The sequence below is a fragment of the Paroedura picta genome, chromosome 17 (genome assembly GCF_049243985.1).
Source record: "Paroedura picta isolate Pp20150507F chromosome 17, Ppicta_v3.0, whole genome shotgun sequence".
Classification (NCBI taxonomy): Eukaryota; Metazoa; Chordata; class Lepidosauria; order Squamata; family Gekkonidae; genus Paroedura; species Paroedura picta.
In genome coordinates, this window is record NC_135385.1 from 18,270,026 (window position 1) to 18,284,959 (window position 14,934).

Sequence of the window (14,934 nt, forward strand, 5' to 3'; positions counted from 1 at the left end):
TAACCCAGATTTGAGGACAATACAGTTGACAGTCATGGCCAGGCAACTGGAGGGAGACTGCAGGGGGAAAGGACATGGGGTTTGGGTGTCAGCAGCAGCATGACATCACTTTTGGGAAAAAACTGGAAATGACATCAGTCCTCTCTAGGAATTGTCAAAAACGCTGTCGCTTTACTATAGAGTTTCCAGTGTTCCCTACAGATGTGCAATGTGACTTCTGTTTTTTTTTCTTCAGCATGAGAGCGGACCATGAGGCCAACCGCCACGACTCAGATCAGCAGCAGGAATCAGGCACCAGGGGTGGAGGACCTGCTAGAAACCTTGGGGTTTCTTGACGGCCCTGGAAGGGTTTCCCGAATGGGTGGGAGTTAATTAATTTTTAATATATTTTTAAAACCTTATCGGGTGATATGACCAGATATGGTCAGGTTGACCCGCCCACCCCTCAGAAAATGACCAATGATGGGCCTGGAGGACATGGGAAGGGGAGGGCCTTGGGTGGGCGTGTCCACAGCTGTGCTTCCCAAACATATTCTGCACCATCAGCCACTTTTGGGGGTTTCTCAAAGCCTGAAGAATGTTTCAGGGGTTTCTCAATGGTAAAAAAGTGGAGAAAGACTGCTTTAGGACAATGTGCATTTCAAGACAATGTGAATTTCAAAGGGAACAGGGCAAAATAGCCGGGCTTTAAGTTGAGTACTGAGACCGTGCGTATGAGCACATTTCTTGTTCTTGTCTGATAAGGCAGTTTGTTTCCTACAACCCTGTTTTGAAACTTTCCCCGTTGACTTGTGCATCCCGATTCACCTCCATGTACTGGAGTGTAAACACACATTACCCAAAGGCAGCCAAACTCTGCCGGCAGCCAAAACAGTCTGCGTGTGACTACGATGGGAGAGGATTAGCAAAATGAGCTGTCTGCTAGAAGTCTTTGAAAATTCCTAAGGGATTGGAACATTGGCTGGTCATGGAGCATGACTAAATGGCATTCCCGAGGACGCTTGCGGGGATGATGAGCTAGTGAAACGTCCAACCCCAATTTCTATTTCCGTGGCGTGCATGGCACTTTCATTAATGTCCGTTTCGCCCGTAAAATAGTCCAATTACAAAAGACCTTTGCAGTAATCCCCCCAAAAAAGTGGGTCATCTTCACGGGAAGAACATCCCTGTCTAGATGTGCGTTACTGATCGCTGAAGAGCTCCAGAGGGTCTTAAGACGAACATCAGGGTGAGACGCTAGCTATTTTCCGGCCGCCTTCAAATTTGAAGGCCGAGGGAGGGAAATGGGGTTGTGATTGAAACGGGGACAAGATGCCTTTTTAATGTTGCGTTTAGGGAAAAGGGGAATTAGTTTTAGTTTTTAAAAGGGGTGGATTTTTTTTTCTGGGTTTATACCAACATACGACCAATGCTTCTGGATCAGACCCAAGTTTCAGCTAATCCAGCATCTTGTTTCACGCAGTGGTCTACCAGATGTGCCTTGGAAGGCTGACAAGAAGGACAAAAAGGTCAAAGCTTCCTTCTTCCCCCCCTCATTTTTCTTCAACAGGGCTATTCAGTGCCACGCTGTTTCTGGATATAGATTCCATTTAGGAATCATGGTGTGAGAACTTCGATTTCCAAAGGGGTAACCTCATAGACTGAAAGTTTCTTTATTTAAGGGAAATGAAAGCATCTACAATGAAGGCGTAGTCAGGACTGAGGTGCAAAGTATAGAACAAGCAATATAGGGGTTTGTTCCCCCCTCCCATGGGAATTTGAACCAGGTGCAGTTCAAGGGAGTCAAAACAGAGAGATAACCATTTGGCCATTCGGAACAACAGGTCTGAGAACTATGGGGTACGAACAAATGGGAGAGGGGGGAATGTGGAGGGAGGATAGGGAGTCATAAAACATAGTGGCAGGAAACGACCTTGGGGTGTGTAACCAAAGCATCTGTGTTACGTCAGGGCAAGACAGGTCAAAGCAACTCCTTGGCAGGCAACAGAATCAAATCATTGAAACAGAATAAAATCATGGCAGGAAACCTGGGGGTTCTGACACACGGCTAATAATTATGGCTACTCACGGCCGACTGTCGATTGTTAAATAAAATTGTGTTAATTGGTAGAGTCGCTGGAATAATGCATTGGCAGAAGCCGTGTATTTTAACGTTTATCACTGGGCAAATGAAAACGACCCAGGGAAATGCAAACGAAGACCGGACCATTTCTCCCAGCCTGAATGTCGGGTGCAGCTTCTCCTGTTCCCTTTGGATGAGAAGCAGCATGGGGGCACTTTCTTAGCTGCAATGCACAACAAATTAAATAAATAATAAAAATAATATTAAGATATTAAAATAAGAAGAAGAACCAACTCTCTCCTCCTCCTCCTCCTCCTCCTCCTCCTCCTCCTCCTCCTTCTCCTTCTTCTTCTCTCCTTCTCCTCCTCCTTCTCCTTCTCCTTCTCCTTCTCCTTCTCCTCGCCACCCCAGTCTATTCTCCTCCCGTCTTCCTTCTTCAGGGTCCAGCTTTCACATCCATAGCTTGTTATGGGGAAGACAACGGCGTTGACTAGCCCCCCCCCCCCCCCAAAAAAAAAATAGATCTGCAAAATTAACTTGCCTGTGTTAAAAAACTCACTGTGCTATCTGAAGCAGAATCACACGCTTATGAGCCCACTGGCTTCTAGGGTGTATCTCTGTTTCGGTTTGCGTTCTGAATTCTGTTGGCATTTTGAAAACGTTTTCAACTGGTTCCTGCCGTCGCACAACTGTATAATACAGGAATTAGAGCAGCAGAAGGCTTCAGAAATCTAATATGTCAGCTAAGTTCGCAGTTTTCACACCTCTCTGTCTAGATAGTACAGTGACATCCCACCTTCCCTCCAAGGAGTTCGGGGAGAGGCAGGGTGTATCCATAAAGCAACCATGGGAGGCGGGGTAGGCTGAGAATGGCTGCATTGGAGTTTGAGCTGGGGTGTCCCGGATCCTAATTTGACACTGGTTTAACCGTCCTCTGCACAGACCCTCCACATCTGGTGTGTGTGTGGGGGTGTATAAACAAGTTAACACGTTTCTGCAGAAGTCGTTTTTTTGCCTGTCCTAAATCTCCTGCTCATCCTTTTTACACAGTGTCTGAGAGATCTCGTGTTATGGAAGACACAGAGAAAGTGGAGAGAGAAAGATCTCTGCCTCTCCAGAGCAGAAATAATTTTATAATTCTCTCTTCTGTCTGCTAAACCCCAAACTCCCAAACTCTGGAGCTTTCTCCTCCCTGGCCATTTCTTGTTTATCTGTGAACCTGTGGATTTGCTTTTATACACAACTACCAGTTAGAAGAAATGACTGTGGATCTTTCCCCACTTTAATTCCCCATTCCACCGCTCCCCTCTGCTCGGCTTGTTCTCCGCCGACAGCAAAGTGGACAGAGAGGGAACCGTTCACTCTGTAAGATGGCTGCAATTTCCTGCTGAATTTCCCCTTTCGCTTGCTCATCGTAATCCTGCATTCAACGCTGAGGGAGTTAATGAGATTGTCATAAATTCCGCAGAGAGGCACAAGCAGGAGCCAAAGGCCGTTCCGTGAATTTCATTTCTAGAATGGTAGCGACCTGTGGCTCAAGAGCTTTGGCCTGTTTAAATCTCTCAACATGCAGGTGAGCAAGAATGGGATGCGGTCAAATGAAAACGCCCAGAGGTGATAATTGTCCCATGCCCAAGCTGAAAAAGAGGCTGTATTAAGCGAAGGAGGGGAGCAACAGGGCATCTCCAATGGGAACGTGCTTGGTCTTCATGCCATTCCTGAATTTGTTGATTACTACTTCAGATGTACCAGCCTCTTGTGGCGCAGGGTGGTAAGGCAGCAGACATGCAGTCTGAAGCTCTGCCCATGAGGCTGGGAGTTCGATCCCAGCAGCCGGCTCCAGGTTGACTCAGCCTTCCATCCTTCCGAGGTCGGTAAAATGAGTACCCAGCTTGCTGGGGGGTAAACAGTAATGACTGGGGAAGGCACTGGCAAACCACCCCATACTGAGTCTGCAGAGGGCGTCACCCCCAAGGGTCAGACATGACCCGGTGCTTACACAGGGGATACCTTTACCTTTACCTTACTTCAGATGTATAATCTATCCTTCCTCCAAGGAATTCCAGGTGGCAATAAATAAATTGCATGGTCACCATGTACAGTTCTGGTCACCCCCCCTCAAATAAAGCTAATCAGTGCTGAAAAGGGAAATTTAAAAAAACAAACAGATTTTGGAACACCTTCCCTAGGAGGTGAGGCGAAAGAGTCTGGGCTGTTACATAAAGGAGGTGGAATTGCCAGTGGAGTAGAAACATAGAGCTGGAAGGCACCCCAGGAGTCATCTAGTCCTGCACAGCTCCTTTCCCCCCCACCCCCAAATCTCCAGAAACCCTGGGCCAATCTGCTGCTTTATTTCCACCGCACTATACTTGCTCTGTTAAATTTTTCCAACACATTTTCATCTTGTCATTTTTCATGGATTTCTCTATTTTCCCATGTATATGAACTCCTACATGGAGTCTGGTCCCATTCTCTGCAGAGCCTTGCTTGGGCAGGGAGGCCTTTCCTCTGATAAAAGGAGGCATGCCGTGCAATCCAAAGCAGAGTTACAGCCTGGCAAGCTGTTGGGCAGTTCACAGAGTAAATAAAGTGCAGCAGAATAATGCCCAGACAGAGAATTAGCATTTCAGTCAGATGGCCATCTAGCTTCTGCTTCAAAACTACCCACCACCTCCTGAGGAAGCCTGTTCCACTGAGGAACCTCTCTAACTGTCAGGAACTTCTTCCGGATGTTTAGCCGAAAATGAATTTGAATTATTTTCAACCCTTGGTTCTGATCCGACCCTCTGAGTCAACAGAACTCTGCTCCATCTTCTCTATGGCAGCCCTTCCATTACTTGAAGATGGCCTCTTTGTTGTCTTCTCTCCAGGCTAAAGAGTCCAAGCTCCCTCAACCTTTCCTCATACTTCTTGGTCTGAGGTCCCCTAGGATAGCTCTATTACTCTAGGATGAAGAAGGAACATGTTGAACAGGGCTTCTTCCTCCTTGTATTGAAAGAAGTCTCCACCCTCACCAGGACAGATTCCAAGGATCCAGACTGTCCCTTTTCCTTTAATGCTGGTCCAGCTTCTCCCAGTTGGATTTCTTTGCGTAACTCCCAATGTATTATTCACTGATATTTATGAGTCACTGGAGAACTTTGGCTGAGCCAGCTCAGCCTAAGCCGGGCGTCTCGGCTGTCCCCGAAGCACAGCTGCCTAATTCCACTCATGGAGAGGTTTAAAGTCTGGGGAACCTCCTGATCTTTTTAGCACGTTAGAGTCTGCAGAGTTTTGGACGGCAGACTATCAGCGTAAATCAGAGAGCATTATGCATCCTTGAATCCCACTCGGATTCTTGCAGCTTTCAACTCCTCCACTGAGCCATGAATGCACGAAGTGGCCTTATGCGGAATCACACCATCAGCTCATCAAGGTCGTTTTTGGGGCCATTTAGACTGGCAGCGGCTCTCCAGGGTCCACATCATCGCCTACCGGAGCTTTTCAACTGCAGGTGCCGGGGATCGAACTAGGGATTCTTCTGCATGCAAAGCAGATTCTTTCCCGCTGAGCCACAAAGGCATTTCTCTTCTTAGAATTTAGCTCATGTTGCTTCTGTTATGCTTTGGTGTGGATGAATATGTATGTTCCTCCCCTTTCCTACCAGGGTTGAGATGACCAATCCTTTGTGTTATTTCCTTCGGTATATTCACCTGAGAGCGTTCTACGGCTTTTTGTTAAACGGGGATTGTAAAAAAAAAAAAAGGCAGTTTAGGAGACAAGAATTCTATCATGTGTCATTTCTCCCCTTCTCTTTTTTCGGGCATATCTATGGCAAGTGCAATTCATAGGAAGGAGTTTTCAGGGGGTCAGGCAAAGGGGGGTTTGCACATGAAGCTTACAGTCCAAATGTTACAGAAAACCACATTCCCCGGGACAAGGGGGGCTGGTTGCCCCTGGGCGACAATCTACTACAGGGGTAGTCAAACTGCGGCCCTCCAGATGTCCATGGACTACAATTCCCAGGAGCCCCTGCCAGCATTCGCCGCAGTTTGACTACCCCTGATCTACTAGTTCATATCAGTCCTGTACCAAGGTTAGCTGTAACTGTGGTGTATCTATGCCAGGGCAGCCTGGCCACATGTCCTGGGTCCCTGATTTTGGGGTATTTTAAACCATTTCCTTGTCTTTTTGAATAACAGAGGGGACGCAGAAAAAAAGGGAAGGAGGAATTACGTGTCGTAGTTGTATGTTACCTTATATAGCCATTATTATTAGTAAAGTATAAAAAAGCAACCAGTGAATATGATTCTCTACTATTACCAGATTTTGACTAGAGATAAGAATTAGTGTTTTAAAAGGGAGACGAGAAAAGAAAAAGTTATACTTGCTTTCAGTTTTTAGGATTGTTTATTTATATGATCTCAATAAGACTGCCCGTTGCACTGAAATTCTTCCAAAGTTTTTTCTGTTTACTAAGTTGTTAGCCATTTTGCATAGTTCTCTGAGTTTGTCGAGCCGAGTTGTTATCTTAAGTAGTTCTGTTTGTTTCCATTGTTGAACAAGAACGATTCTTGCCACTGACACAGCATGAAAAAAAAGTTCTTTAGCATTTGCTTGACATATTACCTGGAATAAAATTTAATAACATATAATCAGGATACATAGGGAATTTAACATGTTTTGAATAATTCATGTATTTTTTCCAAAAATTTCTTCACCTTCTTACAATTCCACCACACATGATAGAAAGAACCATTTTTTTCCCCCATAACACCGCCAACATTTACCATCATGCTGTCCTGACATCTTACTTATCGCTTTTGGTGTTACGTGCCACCTAGAAAACATTTTGTGCCAGTTTTCTCTTAACAATTGACATGTGGTGAGTTTTATGTTTGAAATAACATCAGATCGCGACCTGTAAAGTCAGAATGTAATAATTAAATGTTAAACTTTGAACATTCTGTTGTCGTGAGCTCTGACATTAGAGGTATTCCATGCTCTCAGTTATTGCGTGTTCTCAACGACGACGTTCCTTGTACGGCACTGCGGATTTCAATATATGCCTCCATGAGCCTCAAGGGACGGGGGCATATAAATTTAATAAATAAATAAATCTCTAGCAGGCTTGTGGCTCCGGAATGGGCGAGCGTCCTTTTTAATTCAGCTACGCTATGATCTGTTACGGAAGGCTCTGTAACTGTGTGTGTTGGTTTCATGCGCGGGAACCAACATGGATATTCAACCCGAATTGCCCAGTCATCTGTTTTCTCTCCTCCTGCTTTCCCTCCTGCAGATGCGACACAGATGAACAACGTGCTGCCGACCTCTCCCCTCCTCCCTCAGCTAACGCACCCGCACTCCTACCCGAGCATGGGACAGATCACCAACCCCTACGAACAGCAGCCACCGGGAAAGGAGCTGAACAAGTACGCTTCTCTCAAGGCAGTGGGTAAGGGACAGCAGCGCGTTTTCATTTCCGTCCGGGTCCGGTGGCCTGCCTGCCATCCGGACCCGTTTATTCTTTGGCTCCTAAACCCAAGGTAGTGATCTAGCCCAGGGGTAGTCAAACTGCGGCCCTCCAGATGTCCATGGACTACAATTCCCACGAGCCCCTGCCAGCGAATGCTCCTTGAGCCAGAAGGACATGCCCCCATGAGCTGAACGGTTTCCCGTTTCCGGAAACCTGCAGAGGATGGGGTGGCATTGCACATTTGGTTTCGGCGTCAAGGGGATCCGAAGGTCATCCGGGAGAACCTGCTTTTGTGTGTGAAATCGGTTTGCCTTCCTTGACTTTCGTTTAGGACGTGCTGGGAGCCTGCCAGGAAGTTTTCATTGTGTTGGCTCGTCCTGCAGCTTCCAGCTGTCTGAAAGTAATTCCCAAATTGGCTTAGGTGCTGTGTGCTCTTCTCCCCCCCTTGGCTCATTCATGCCTTTTCCCTCCAACTGCTCCCATCAGGGGAGCACCAAGGGCCCGTGCGATGCCTTCCCCCCATGGATCAGGGTCATAGCCTGTTTCCTCCCCCCTTTACTCTCTTTAAGGACACCCCCAGTCTGGCTGTTCCCGCCAAAATTACTGCTGTCTATGTATGCATTATAAGCCCCTGAAAAGAAAAAAAACTAATGTCAATACCAATATACATGGGGGAACCACAAAGGAGCCGAGAGAACGGCAAATGTGGTACTCTGTACACATACACTACTCTGTAGAAACTGAGGAACTGAGTGGGAGAAGGGCAGGAAGAAGGGCATTCTACCTCTAAGATCTTCCAAAGGTTTTGGTGCCACCCAATAAGTCATTGGAGAGCCTCTTGTGGCACAGAGTGGTAAGGCAGCCGTCTAAAAGCTTTGCCCATGAGGCTGGGAGTTCAATCCCAGCAGCCGGCTCAAGGTTGACTCAGCCTTCCCTCCTTCCGAGGTGGGTAAAATGAGTACCCAGCTTGCTGGGGGGTAAACGGTAATGACTGGGGAAGGCACTGGCAAACCACCCCGTATTGAGTCTGCCATGAAAACGCTAGAGGGCGTCACCCCAAGGGTCAGACATGACTCAGTGCTTGCACAGGGGATACCTTTACCTTTACCTTTAATAAGTCATACTGAGAATCTGAGAGCCCCAACAGCCAGGGAGAAATTTACATGGTGAGTCTTCCTTAAGCATCCCTGCCCTTGCTGCAGATTTCTTTACATGCTGGGGGGCCTCACTGATATCCTAGGAAAATGAACTGAATACTGTTGTTGAGACGTGATCAGATATGTCAGAGGTCCCTGAAGGGTTTCAGTATGGACAGGTGACCCTAAAAACCCGGGGGGGGGGGCAAACTAAGAGAACTGAATTTCACAACTTGGACCCGGGTGTAGATTTCTGCTCACCTACGCAAGTCATTCGGTTACACAGGAGTCAGCTACAGTTTAGCATCCTTTAAAAAGCGGTGGCTAGATAGATAGCTAGTCGGCTTTCAGCAAACTCAATACAGAGCTCAGGTTTCTGAAGTCTGACACAGCCCGCGGTAAATTTTGTGACCCACCGTCCTGCAATTTCATGGAAGGCTCGCGCTAAAGGGAGATACAGAGCCTAAGGAGCTGCCAAGGAGGAAAGGAAGTCTCTGCGCTTAATGAATGATTATGGTAAAAAGTGCGCTCGGGGTCTCTTTCAGCTCACAGAGGGGAGCACGTAGCCAAACACGAAAGGTCACCCTTATTTATCTTTTGTTTAAATAGCAAAAGTTCTTATATATATCTAAACACTTCCCAGACAGTGATGGGTGAGCTTGCTCCTAATTAGCTCTGTTTTCCGTGAGTTTTTTTCTGAGAGTTCTTGGGGAAAGGAAAGTTGAGAGCTCTTTTGGAGAGTCCTCAAGGGAGGCCACCTCTGACGGCGGGAGACTTTCGGTGAACCCATCCAAGTTGTCTCCTGGAGGCTCTACCTCCAAGATCTTCCAAAGATGCTCACTGGAAGAGCCTTCATCTAGTTCAGGGGTAGTCCAACTGCGGCCCTCCAGATGCCCATGGACTACAATTCCCATGAGCCCCTGCCAGTAAATTTAGTCCATGGACATCTGGAGGGCCCAGTTTGACTACCCCTGATCTAGTTCAACTGATGTGTAGGCTAGATCTCTTTATTCTCCGTGGAGCAACCTTGGAGGACGTTCCCAGAGAGAGGAGACAGCATCATGGACTTGGTTCTGATATCACATACCCCGCTGAACTATGTAAAGTTGGGATTTGCCAAGACAGTGATCTCTTATCGGTCAGCTTAGCTATAAATATTCAGAACCAATTGTTGAGAACAGTTAGTGGGCACCATCTCAGAGTGCCTGCAAGGGGACCTGGGGCCAATGACCAAATATTGGGAGGTTCCGAGCCATGATGGAGGCAGCTACTTCCAAATGAGTAAACGCAATGCTTTCTTGCTCGTTGGAAGCACTTCCGGTGAGGTGGGGGAAGGCCAGAATTAGCTTTTTGCTTCGGGGAGAAGGAAGTGGGCACCATGGGGACATCTGGGGCACATTGTATCACGTTGGTACTTGCTTACCTTGTCCCCAAATTGCCACTTGGCTTTCCAGTCACTCAACAGAGAGAGAGGGAGAGAGATCATATTTGGTGTTTTTCTCACAAAGTTCAGCCATCACCAATAAGGTTCTAAAAGTAACCGAAGGCCCACCTGACTTCCTGGCAGGATGGTTTTGACCAAAACAGCAAAGGGAAATTTTTGAAATATGTCAACTCTCTTCTTCCAGACTATTTTTATTACTGACACGATTGGGGTCCCTTTGGGGACTTCTCCGGTGCTTAATTAATACTGAAAAGAGAAGAAAGTCTTTTTTTTCCTGCCTAAATTATTCTTATTTCCTGATTCATCAAACCTGGTGTTTGTGTGTGTGTTTTTAAAGAACTTATGCATCCAGGGCCCAATGATGTGTACCTAAATAGAGTTCCTAAACTTGTTCAGATCCTTTGAGAGAAGCCCACCCAATTCACCATTGCACTTCAACTTGATATTCCGATGCTGATTTTTGGACTCTGGTGGCAGGAGGTAGGCATAGCCGTGGGTTCAACAGCAGGTAGCAGAAGTGCCGGATCCGTATCCTAGATATTTGCCCAGAGCCCCGGGGTCATCCCTGCATCTAACTATTTGCTTGTTTGCTTATTTCCCATTAACTATTTCATGTGTAGCTGGAATGAAGCTGATATGCAAGCTCAACTCAGGATTTGCAAGGAGGAAGTGTTTATTTACCTAATATTCTCTGAATGTGTGAATAACTAGGGGATGGTTAATACTTGAGGTTAATGATTTTCCAATAAGATCCTCAGGCAGGATTTAATAGGAATGTGAGATCGTGCACAATCAGGCTAGGAACTGTATCCCCACTCTGCCACAGAAGCTCATTGGGCATGCCCTTAGCCTAACTGACCTCACAGGGCTGTAGGGAGGCTACAATTGGAGAAAGGCCCCCATTTTATGCCAGTGATGTGAAGCTATCATGCCAGTCTGAACTATTTTAAAATAAAACGTGCTTGACAGACATGCAGTAACCATTGGTCATTTCTCCTTCGCTAATATGAAGGAACGCCTAGTAAATATCATGCTCGTTTAGCCAATCAGGAAGCAGCCGCTTGAACAGGGAGAAAAACGCAGCTGAAATTTAATGTCCATTTCAATTTGAATTTTGGCATCAACCCGTCCTATCAAAATTCAACCTGCGAAACACAGAATATTCTCTCTTCCCCCCCCCCACTCCCACAAGTGAACGGTATCCTCATTCTTCAAAGGCATATTTGATCTTCGCCACAGTTGTTTCCTTCCTGGCATCTTTCGTGTCTCCGGGCTCCTTCCACCAGTCCCTGCAGAGCATGCTGAGATGGATACACAACTCTGTCCCCCGGCCATGGAGGCACGGATGATAAGACGCTCCCCTATGAAACGCCGCTTCTTTCTTGTACAGAAAAAAGGAGATACCCAAGTATGGCTCCAGGACAGATGACGCTGTCTGATGTTGTTTTGGAACTGGGGGAGTCGGAAGGCAATCGGGCTCATGCATTCTTGCCATGTTTCCGGCTGCGCCACTAGATCTTGTAAGCAGAAAAATCTCAAGAAGGAACCTTGTTCCCTGACAAACCTTGGCAGGAATTACAAACTAAATAGAGTGGTTATTTCCCTTCCCCTACCTCTCCTGTATTTCAGACAGCAGTAAATCTTGAGTGTGCGGCTTCTGGAAATGCCTTTGGGTTTAAAAAAGAAAGAGCGAGAGAGATGAAGAGAGGTTTCACTTTGGGGATATTTCACTAGGTCTCATGCCCGAGGAGCAGGAAACATATTAGTACCTCGTTTGTCATGTCCAGAGGGTGATTCCATTAGTGATTTCACGTGCATTAAAGTAGGTTCACAATGCGCAGGGAGAGTATTGAGCATTTATTTTAAATGGAACAACACAAAGATTCTAAGCAAATACATTTGCTTTTGTTCAGCTCTGGGCTTGGGGATATCCCCTCTTCAAGGATAACGCGAGAGGTCTGAAATGTCCTTCCTACACCTCTCCCTGATCCAAAGTAGCAAGAGGATTTGCATATTACTAAATCTTACGAAAGTTGAAAATAATGTAGCTTTTAGGGCCAAGAGCTACATTCTTGCAAAATTCAATTCCAGTTGTGAACATTTCATCTTTAGAGATTATACGGCAAAGAAATGTTCCAGATGGCCAGGACGTAAGATATTGGTGTTGTCACATCTGATAATCGGCTGAAAGACAAGCTCCTCGGATGCCTATACTCTGACGCTCCATATATAGTGGCCTTCTGTTAGAATTGCAATCAGCATGTAATTTGGTGAAGGGCTGTTGTTAAGTCGTTCAAGTACCTGTGTGCTTGCTAGTGCATCAAGTGGCCACAGGTGAGGTTGCAATGGAAAAATCCCAAGCACATGTCCTGGGAATTCCTTTGTTTAAGGAAGAAGAAGTTCAGCATGTGTGCTCTGGAGCAAAGAGGCTCTCTGTTCTGTCCATGTAGTCTGCCTGCAGCCTAGCCACAAGAGGCTTGCAATGCATTTTCTTTGTAACTAGCTTTCCAACTTTTGTACCTTGCTTCAATAAGGAAACTGAAGCAGATGAATATGATCTATTGCTGTAAATAATCTTTCCAGTAAAGATCATCTTTCTTTTAAATCTCAAAGCACTGTGAATCTGAATCTGTGCTGCATCCACATATAACTGCATAGTTTCAAAATACTCTGTAGCTCTAATTTTCTGGAGTGATCGAGGACCGAGTCTACTCCAAAAGACCCAACACCTTTGTGCCTTGGAAGGGTCACTGGGCCTAATGGTTCTGATAAAATCAAAGCCATCCACTAAGCAGACTACTCCCAGGACAATCCAAAAAGGATGGAGCAAAAATCTAGTTAAGTGTCCAAGTAGATCCTGAAGACTGACATCTGGCTGGCATCCATGCTTCTATTCCTGCTTGGGAACAACCAATAGATTTGAGCATGGAAGCGCCAGAGCTGGGGGAGGCATCAATTTTATGCTAAGTTGTCACGAGACCCATAGAATATTGGTCGGGCCTTCTTAACCCCAGGGGCCAAGTAACTTTAGGTGCTTTTTAAAATGACAGCAATTGCATCTTGCCATGCGCCGCTTGCATTTAATTTTTAAATATTTGGCCATCTTCACCGGTAGGTGGAGTCGGGCATTTGCCTGCACCTGAAGATCCGACACAAACCCAAGCTCTTGCATTGCCCTACTGTGACTTAAGTGACTTTCCTGCAGTTTTTTGTTTAATGCCGAGGCTTAATGACCTGGAATTTCATTGCACCACCCGAATCCCCCAAGCCCCATCAGTTCTCACAAAGAGACCTCCGTCCCATAGCAACCAAACAGAACTGTGAAAAACTAAAGGACTGATTTGGTCCCCACAGATGTAACACACAGCTCAAGACGGGGAATCTTCGCTCCGAAGCGTTGGCCCCGTCGAAACCAATCTCACGCCGACGGATGACATGCTGTCGAACAGTTGTGCTGGTGTCGCCTCACCTCTTCTTGGCAAATCAGGCATCGCGCTTGAAAGGCCTGGGCAAGCCGCCACCATTCGGATTACCCTCCCCAGAAACTTCCTGTCACTATTCTTCAGGGCTTATTGTGAGAAAATGTCCGGGCATGCTCAGATTCCCCGGCAGGCTAAGTAGGTTAGAAGAGACCTTGCTGTCAGAGAGGAACTCTCCTTCCACGATTACGCTGCCCTCTTTCCCTGTGTTGGGTGTCTTTGTGGACATTCACACCTCCACATATGCAGGCTGTGCAGGGTTTGTTTGTGTTTTAAATCAGGAAGGAGTGGTCACATTCTGGGCGATACGAACTAATATTCTACTGCCGGGTGTGGAAGAATGGTTATGCTGCATAAAAGGAGGCAGGTAATCCTGCTTCTGAATTTTATTTATTTCTTGTTTATAGCAACATTTTTCAACCTTTTTTTTTACCATTGAGAAACCGCTGAGACATTCTCCAGACTTCCAGAAACCCCAGAAGTGGCAAAATCAGGCAGAATATGGTTGGGAAGCAGAGCTGTGGACACGCCCACCCAGGGCACGCCCTCCCCTTCCCGCCCCCTCCAGGCCCATCAATGGCCATTTGGGGAAGGGGGAGTGGGTCAAAATGATTATATATGGTCCTCTCACCTGATAAATGTTTACCAAATTAAAAAAAAATATTAAAAATAAATTAACTCCCACCCATTGTGGAAACCCCTCCAGGGCTGATAAGAGACCCCTGGGTTTCATGAGAAAGCACAATTTAAGGAGGATTACTGAAATTTAAGGAGGCTCGCCTAGTTTAAGTCAAATGCAATCAAAAGGATGGGACACCCAATGATGGGATGGCAGGTTAGCCATTCGGTCGTACCTGACTCTTGGCGATCCTACAGCTCAGCTCTCTCCACATCCAATGCACAGGGCACTAGGATACGGATTGCCGGAATCGGAAAATAACCAGAGACGTCACATCGCAGCCCGGAGAACCTAGTCTGGGCCGCAGCTCCTGTCCTTTTACCAAATCATCTTTCTGAGCCTTTCTCATTACAGTGCAGCTCCATTACCCGGGTTAAAAAATCCTTCCTGAATAATTCAGTTTTGCACAGCTGGCGGAAAGCCAGGAGACGGAGAATCTTTGTAGCCTCATCAGGCAGGCCCTTTCTTCCCACGAGAATGCAGAAAGCCTGGGGAGGTGTTGATTTTGCCCATTTACCGGGTGGCGGCCACAGACTGCCCTGCTTAGATAGGCAGAATTATTATGGTGGGGCATTGACCGTCCCACAGATAGGAAGAGGCAAATCCTTTGTGCCAGTACCTTGAATCGAGCCAGGTGACTGACGGTCAGCCAACTGGAGCGATTTATTTATTTTTATGC

At 46.5% G+C, this 14,934-nt stretch overlaps 1 protein-coding gene across 1 annotated transcript in view; it reads left to right on the forward strand.

Moving 5' to 3' along the window:
* The window catches only part of SHISA9 (shisa family member 9), a 208,397-nt gene that overhangs the window by 172,300 nt on the left and 21,163 nt on the right, over positions 1-14,934 (forward strand). Inside the window, exon 3 of the mRNA XM_077316458.1 lies at positions 7,341-7,496. Within this exon, the coding sequence (XP_077172573.1) occupies positions 7,341-7,496 (156 nt within the window). The remainder of the gene's footprint in view (positions 1-7,340; positions 7,497-14,934) is intronic.